Source organism: Pteropus vampyrus, unplaced genomic scaffold (assembly GCF_000151845.1).
Source record: "Pteropus vampyrus isolate Shadow unplaced genomic scaffold, Pvam_2.0 Scaffold52, whole genome shotgun sequence".
Classification (NCBI taxonomy): Eukaryota; Metazoa; Chordata; class Mammalia; order Chiroptera; family Pteropodidae; genus Pteropus; species Pteropus vampyrus.
The window spans coordinates 4,001,998-4,010,387 of record NW_011888833.1 but is presented as its reverse complement, the minus strand read 5'-3'; the positions used below and the strand labels follow the sequence as shown (position 1 = coordinate 4,010,387).

Below are 8,390 nucleotides of genomic sequence, written 5' to 3'. Positions count from 1 at the left end.
TTTGAACTGTCCTCCGGTGTGGTTTGCTGGTGTTAAGGACGTTCACGTCCTTGCCGCGGTCCTCACCGCGTTCTGTGCTCAGGACTTGTCTGCCATCCCAAACGGAAGCTCAGGGAATCACACGGCCACCGATGGGCCCGGGACCCTTCACGGTCTCCGTCTCTCGGCGTGCCCACTGGCTGCCTCACGTGAGTGCGGCCATGCAGGGTTGGCCTGCGCGTCTGGTGAGTTTCGCCTGGCACAGTGCCAGGTCCACCCACGTTGTAGCGTCGTGATTCTGAGACTTACTGACCCGCTACGTGTAACCCTCACTCAGGACGATCATTTGGGCGCCAATCTGAAACCCCTGATAGCGCCCTGCTCCCCACCAGTACCCCCACCTGCCCGCCCACCTCCTGGCACACAGCATCGCAGGATGTGTGTGACACGTCACCCGCTCCTGGGAGCAGGTAGTGAGCCCTGCCCCACAGCAGTCCCAGGAAGGTGGCACGGGGAAGCGGGGCTCTGAGTCAACAGGCCGCTGACACGGGGCGCAGGGAGGGTGGGACCCTCTACCCAGCCCGGGTCACCCAGGCTGAAGCCCACCCTGGCCACCTGGGGAGTGGGAAGTCTGCTGTGAGCCTCCCTCCGTGTGCCTCTTCCTGGAGTGAGGAGCGAGGAGCTTTAACTGGGTGCGTGCGCAGAACCCGCCGCCCCTGCGCCCACTTTGGCGTCTTTGCCGCGGAGCCCGCTGGCGCTCTGCCCGGGCCTCATCTCCTTCCAGCAGAGCCTGTCGTCCTGGTTCCAGCCCTAAGCCCACCAGGAGCCATCCCTGTGGGCCAGGCGCCGTGCCTCCCCGAGGAGAGCGCGCGCACGCAGAGTCGCACGCAGAGTCGCCTGCCATCCTCCTCAGAGGCAGCGAGGCCTGTCCGCGAGCAGGAGACGCTCAGCGAGGTGCCGCCTGTCCGCTCACACGGAGCTGGTGCCAGAGCCCACGCTTTGTTCTTGGCACTGAAACCGCCGTCTCCTGAACCAGGGTCCCCAGCCTGTACTCGCCCTCCTGAAGGTCCCAGTGCCGGCTCAGAGGAGGCACCACCGTGGGCTCCGGATGCTCATGCAGAAACTGGGGCTCCGTCCTTCCGGCGGTCACTGTAGGGCACACTGCCAGCTGGGGGCCCCGCCTCTCACACATGGCTGGCCCCGCACCCCATCTCTGTCCTGCTGCTGTGCGATCTCGGGCCCTTCATCCTTTGGGCGGTCCTTTGTTGTCGCCTTTATCATGTTAGACTCGTGTTATTTAAATTGTTAGGTTGTTTAAATCATTGTTTCCTTGTCTGTCTCCAGAGGCTGGTCACGAGTTCCTAAGGCCTAGTGACGGGGCCACCTTGTACAGGTGTTCTGGCTGCGTACTGCTCAAGCGCCCTGCACTTGAGGGCCTCACATCATGCAGACACGCATGAGGGTGCGCTCAGCCCACGTGGAGGCTCTGGGCCACCCGCAGTAGACAGGCAGCGGCATGTGTGCCCTGTGCAGGGTGTGGCCCTGCGGCACGTGTGCCCTGTGCAGGGTGTGGTGAGCTCACGCGGTCACACTCCTCTGGGACCTGCAGCAAGGCCATTACCTTCCCTCCTGTGCCACAGAGGCCTAGTCCCCACCCTCCATTTGATGCAGCCCTTACCCGCCCCCTCACCTGGTGTGTGCGTGTGTGGATTGTGACACGTGGTGCCAGGTCACATAGCAAACCCGTTGACACGAGGAAGGGGGCGCCTTGTTGTAGCCCACAAAGGGACCACGTGACCCCCATAGCCACACGGAGGTGTTTGCTCTGCCGGCGGCAGCACAGCCTTGGAGCAAGACGCCCACTCCTCATGGCACCAGCATCCTGGGGGCAGCAGCACCGTTCGCGGTGGCCCCAGACCAGGGCTAACCCCGACTCCTTCCACGGGGAAGCCCAGAAAGGAGTGTGTGGTCATGCCCTGGGGTCTCACCCAGCAATGGAAGGTGGCAGAGCACCACCACACAGTGCAGCACAGGTAACCAGACGGAGGCTGGATGGCGCAGCTGGACGCTGGAGTCCAGGCTGAGTAACCCCCTGGGTGGGGAGCCCCGAGGCTGGCCGGGGAGGTGAGCCCTCTCAGGCCGGGTGCGGCCTCCGCCCCCTGCTGCTGCCGAAGTTTGGTCTGTCCTCGGACTTGTGCACTTGCTGTCGGCAACTCCCCTCAGAGTCAGCCAGGGCCGGCCTCCTCCTGTCCCCAGCTCCCGTGTCTGCCGGGGTGGCCGGGCAGTGAGGATGTCGTGGCCCGGCTGGTTTCCTCACAGCTCCTTTTCCTTTTGCGTGGACATCTCTTGGGGCTCTTGCCCTTTCTTGGCGGAGAGAGAAGCACCCTGCTTCTGACTGCTCCCCTGAGAGATGCAGGCCACCAGCTGGGTCACTGACTGCTCCCCTGAGGGATGCAGGCCACCAGCTGGGTAAATGTCTCAGGTGCTGGCGGCTCGCCCCCCACCCCCCATATCTTTAAACCCAGACCCGGGGCCAAGGTGTAGCTCCTGAACTGCCCTGCTCCGTACATCCCGGGTTGCGTGCCCCTCACCCAGCTCCCATTGGCCACCTGGAGGGCTGCGGTTGTCCCTTCCAGGCTCGGCTCCCTACAGGGCACTGAGCCGTGTCACTGCTCAGCTTAACTGCAGACTGTGCACTCGGCCCTGACAGGTGACATGGCTGTGGGGGCCTACTGCACCTCCCGTCTCATCCCCCTTACTCTCCAGGAGGAGCCTGCACCCCACAGACCCAGACGAGCTGGCAGGGCCCCCACATGCTGCTGCTTTGCATACAGTGCTCCCTCTGGCTCGACATCCAGCCCTCCCTCCCCTCAGGCTCTTCTTTGAAGCCTCTCTGGCTTCCTCCTTCTCCCATCTTGATGATGATGGGTTCTCCTCTTGGGCATCTTTCTTGGAAGCTGTTTGCCTGGGCCCCTTCCCCCTCCACCTGGCTGTAAACTGGCTGAGGGCCGGGCCTGGTTCTTGTTTATTCTGGCGGTGCCTGGATGCAGGCCTGGGATACATGTTCACCAGGTGGATAGGTGGGGCTGGGGAGACGGTGGATGGCACAGGGTGTGAGCACGCTGACTACCAGAAGCCCTCCCAGTGAATTGTCAGGCTCCTCCTTGGCATATTTACTTGCCGCAGACATGATATGATTTCCATCTTCTGGATTTTAGTTCTCAAAGAAAGGGAAGAAAACCAGATTGGAAGCAAAGCGAGTGGCATGCGCTCCCTAGGAGAAGCTGTCCAGCGTGCCGTTGTTCCCAGACAGTCCCTTGGGACCCTCCGTCCATGCTCAGCAGGAGCGCGTCCTGGGGACCTCTTCGTTTTGGAAAGTGAGGTGCTTCACAGCAGATGCTCTGACCACGAAGAAACCAGACATGTGTTCGCAGTGGGCTGTGTTCTGCGCCATGAGGCCAACCTCTCGGCCTCTGGTCCGTGGCCGGCACACGCCGGAGATGGCCAGCGCTGGCTCGGCGGCTCTGCGTGGCTCCACGACAGGCCTGGGGTGGACATCGACCCCGAAGCAGGGGCTTCCTGTCGAGGAGTCTTCTTGGTCTGGCATTCTTTCTGAATGCACCTGCGCTCAGGCTGAGAAAGGGCGTGGTTAGGCCCCATTCTCCAGCCGTGGGGAAGAAAAGGCATTTCGGTGTCAGCGTTGTCTATTCGGTTTGCTCTCGTGCACGGTTATGCGCAGGTGTGTGTAAGGTCATTCACATGGCACCGGAACAAGCCTGGCTCGTAGTAAAGATGAGCTGTCCTTTTTCCCACGTGAGGAAGTCAGTGAGGGACAGTCCTGTTTCACAGTTCTGCGGTCCCTCACTGAGGCAAACCCCAGCCCTCCTCACCCTCCCCACTTAAAGGACATTCTTTTCTGGGTCAGTGTTTCTTTGAGCCCAGAGGCCAGCCACTGGGCCTCAGTGCCCAGGCTGTGGCAGCCAGTGGAAGTGACAGTAACTGCTCCAAGGACTGCACAGACACTCACGCACTATCTCGCTCTGTGCTCGCCACCCCCCGTTGCCAAGTGTCAGCCTGCTCTGCGGGGGCGTGGGGGCTGGGCAGGTACACGACTGGCCCAAGGTCACCCAGATAAGTGACTTGAGCTGGACGCCTCGCTGGCTGCTAAAGGCAGTGTCGGGTTGCACTGCAGGAACAGGGGTGTGCAGTGAGGCCTGGGGTGGGTGTGGTGGTGTCCTAGCTGGCCTGCGTGCATGACATTGCTGCTAGTGTGGTCACCCTGCTCTCCAAGGAGTCACCCATGTGCCTCTGCCAGTCCCCTTCCTTGTAAGTGTCAGTCTGTACAGGAAAGTCATTTTCATCTTGGTATTTAGGTCAGAATGCTGATAAGAAGTTGACCAATTTATAAAGAATCAAGGAAGTAGTCACCTCGAAAGTCTCCCGATACTTTTGCGCTGGGACTACTTTCAGTTGCAATATAAGACACCTTCATGTGACAAGTTTTGTGGTATCTTTTGGGAAATTGCGGGTGGGGGAGCTTATAAGGAAAAATTTCCAGAGACGTGGACGAACCTCGGCTCCAGCGGGTGAAAGGTTGGTGGGGTCCCGGGGATACAGCACGATGGTGGGGACCGGGAGCTGACCGGGTTGTTAGGGACACGCCAGAAAGCCAGGGCCGCATGTAAGAGAGACTTGTGCCCGGTGGAGCTGTCTCATAACGAAGCCCCTGCAGCGGCCGTCAGCCTTTGGTGGTTGATGCCACTGTCCCCGCCGGAGCTGGAGCCTCTGAGCCGGTGCGAGCCGGTGGGAGCCGGTGGGGCTTGCCACGCTGCAGACTGCCTTGGCCGGGGATGCCTGGGACAGCCCTGGCGTCCTGTGGGCCGACCAGATTCGAGCAGCACTTCGTCACTGTGAGCGGACTGGGACTGGCTGGTTCTCAGTCCTGGGAGGAGGAGGGGACGCCGCTCCGTGGGGACCGGGTGTGAACGCCGTCTGCCGTGCTCTCTTCCAGGCAGCTGCGATCTTGGCGATGAAGGCCCTGCAGGCTCCGGGTTCTCCGTAGGACTCCAGAGATCGAAGGGAAGCGCACTTTGAAGGCAGCGGTTGGGAGCGCGTCCACCGCTGGCCGCCACCAGTGACGGTTTCCAGGAGTGCTCAGGCCGCGACGAAGGCCGTGGTCGGTCACGGGGCGGACGACGATGAGGCCGAAGACGTTCCCCGCCACCGCCTACTCCGGAAACAGCCGGCAGCGCCTGCAGGAGATCCGCGAGGGGTTGAAGCAGCCGCCCAAGGCTCCGGCTCAGGGGCCGCCCGCAGGGCCGGGCGACAGTGCCGCGGACGCCAAGGCTCTGGGGGGCAAGGATGGCGCCCGGCGGCAGCAGCCGCGGGCCGCCCCGCGGTTTGGGCCGCACCAGAAGGCCCTGAGGGAGATCCGCTACTCGCTGCTGCCCTTCGCCAACGAGCCCCAGGTGAACCGGCAGATGCTACAGGAGCTGGTGGGCGCCGGCTGTGACCAGGTAGGTGCGCCACGCCACCGTCCCGGCCCCCGGAGGCCTCCCGGCTCCCTGGGCTCTCTCTGCCCCCCACAGGGCCTTCTCCGCTGCCCCTCCCTTCCGCCGAGACCCTGAGGGGCCGCACACTGCCGCTGGCACCCCGGCGTGCCCTGTCCTTGCAGTGGGCCCTCCCGCTTAGCGCCATCCCTGGGTCCGGTGGCTTCCCACGGGCTGTCCTGGGGACGAGGCTGGCTTCCCTCTGGTGTTCGATCTGTGCAGTCCGCCTGCTGGGGCAGGGTGACCGACGTCTCTCCCGGGACTCTGTTGTCTCCTGTGTGATAAGCAGTCCCGTGACGCAGTGGCAGAGGGCCCCGCGGTGAGAAGTGAGACGGGCTAGAGAAATCATTGCGTGGTGGCGACGGCCTGACCACTCGGCCACTTGAGAGTTCAGGACACCTTACTGGAGGTGACAGTCGCCCCATGTAAACACGGCACACAAATGGGCCTCCATGACCCTCTGGCAGTTCACAGAGCCGGATAAGACCAGGTTCAGGGTGGGACCAGTGTCCGCGGAGGAAAAACGTGCCGCGTGGGCCTAACTAGTAAAAATGCCGCTGTCCCACAACGCCACTTCCTCAGGCCAGTGCTTCCTTACCGTCCGCCAGCTCACGTCGCGGCTGCAGAGAGGGAAACGAGTTAGGTGCCCTGCTGCCAGGGGGCGAGGTGCCATGCGTGAAGCTCTGGAGGCAGCTCACGTGCTCCCTCTTGCTCAGAAGTGTCCTGCTCTCCTGGGCTCAGGGACAGGCTCGGAGCTTCCCGGAGCGGCCTGTCCCCTCTCGTTGTGCTGGGTCCTGCAGGACTCCGGTGGAGAGCTTTGTGCCTCAGGCCTTTCTGCTACGTGGGTCGGGCTGGGACCCACGTACCCGGGAGCTGCCTCATGATGCCCGCCACGGCCGTGCAGTGCGAGGGCTCCCGCGGGGGCAGCTGACAGCAGAGCCGGGTGCGTCTCGCTGTTAACATGACGCTGAATACGCTGCCGAGCGCTGCAGGGGATGCTGGGGTGACATTGCCAAGACTGGCAGCCCCACGGCAGAGCGAAAATCTCCTCCTGCAAATCACTTGCCAACAAGGGAGGGAATCAGATGGTCGGTCTTTGCATTTATGATTCAACTGTGACAGAAAGCGACGAGTAAATAGTCCAAAATACAGGTGGGCTCACACGGTGGTGGATTCTGTTAGTGGTAGTCACAGTGCGAGAAGTGGTGAAGCCGGTGCTGCTTCCGGCACAGTAAAGGAAGCGGAGGTCCCTGTCAGCACAATCCCCTGGGTCACACTCCCAACCCAGGGCAGGGTTTGGTGTGCACTGCTTCACGGCCTGAGGCCGCCCAGCCACCCCCTCGCCCCGACTCTGGCTATTCTGTCTGGACAGAGCGTGCGTCTGCTCTCAGAGGGTCCCGGCCAGAAGGCAGTATGGGAGCCCCAGTCACGGGAGAGAGAAAGGCCAGCTGCCCCCGAGGGTCGTGTGGCCCGAGGAAAGCAGATCGTGGCAGTTCCGGTAGCAGGCAGGCGGTGCGGGAACCCTGTGCTGTGGTGCCCCCTCGTCTCTCTCTGTTGTGCTAACTCTTAACTGGGGTTCTGTTCCCTTGTGTTTGGGGCTGATGGCCGCGAACTCCGTCTTCTCTAGGCCTTACAGGTGCTTAGTGGTGACACACTTTCACGTGCAGTGTCTTATCTGTGGCACCTGCACGCACACATTTTTTCATTTTATTTGGTTTAAGACTTATTGAAAGTATTTACTTGAGTGTTTACAAATGAGTGTTTCTTTTAAAGTTTCCGTTAAAATAAAATTTATACAAGAAAAGTACACAATTTCTAAGTGTACAGCTCTGTCACTTTTACCTAGTGAATTACAGCCATGTGACTAGCAGGTATGGGTATGTTTTTAACTAAAATATTTTTAAATAGAAATTTCTGGAAAAGTAAAGGACTTTAGTATTTTCCAGGTAATGATGTATATGTCAAATGACATGTTCACAAATCTTTTGTGCATAAGTTACTAAAGAATGAAAATTTCTATGGGAAATACTTGAGGCGGACAGATTGATTCTCCTTGAGGAAGGAAGCTGTGCTTTAAATGCAGCCATGAGGAAAAGGAAAGATAAGTGTTTGGTTTTTGAGTCATATTCTGTGTTGTTGGATGCCCTTATTACTGGAATAAGTAAATAATTTAAATTTAGCTTTTATTTCTTGTAACCCTTGCTTTTGCTTTTAATCTTTATGGTTTCAAATAACATTTCCAGGTTTCCTCTCTTTTTCCTCTGACTGTTAAAAACCACTCATCTGATCTGGCGGTGACGTTCGCACACGTGCCATCTGTGCTTTTCGGAAGCGTGTGACGTCTCCTCACTGGTTGCGGGGCCTTCCAGGAGTGGGTGTGCTCCCTGTGCTCAGAGCACTGGGTGTCAGGGGTGGGCTGGGGGGCCAGGGGCTGCTTCAGTGGCTTCCAGGCCCTCAGGGTATCGGAGCCCGTCAGCACGTGTATCCTTAGAGGAACACAGGTGCCATCTCCTTCCTGTGTGGGCACCAGGAAGCGTTTCGCCTCCCAGGGCAGGTGGCAGGCTTTCCATCTGTGGATGAACTATGTCCTGCCCTCCACAAGCCTCCCCTCCCCAGGATGAGCTGGGGGGCGGGGGATGGGCTGGGGGGCAGGGGATGGACTGGGGGGTGGGCCGCGGCAGCTTGGCAGACTCTTGGGGCCCGGGCCGGCCTGGCGTGCTGCCTTCCTCGGCTCTCAAATGTCCGAATGTCCAAATGTCCATGCTGGTGTTATTTTCCTGATCCTGATTCAGTCAGGCTTTCTCTCTCGTATTCGTGTTAAGTGATCTAAATCTTTAATGGAATGAGATTGGGAGGAAATGC

At 60.0% G+C, this 8,390-nt stretch overlaps 1 protein-coding gene across 1 annotated transcript in view; it reads left to right on the top strand.

The window, feature by feature from the left end:
- LATS2 (large tumor suppressor kinase 2) overlaps nucleotides 1–8,390 on the top strand; it is a gene marked incomplete at its 3' end in the record, with an annotated part of 69,188 nt that overhangs the window by 42,845 nt on the left and 17,953 nt on the right. The window contains exon 3 of the mRNA XM_023530717.1: nucleotides 4,991–5,495. Coding sequence (XP_023386485.1) covers nucleotides 5,178–5,495 — 318 coding nt within the window. The remainder of the gene's footprint in view (nucleotides 1–4,990; nucleotides 5,496–8,390) is intronic.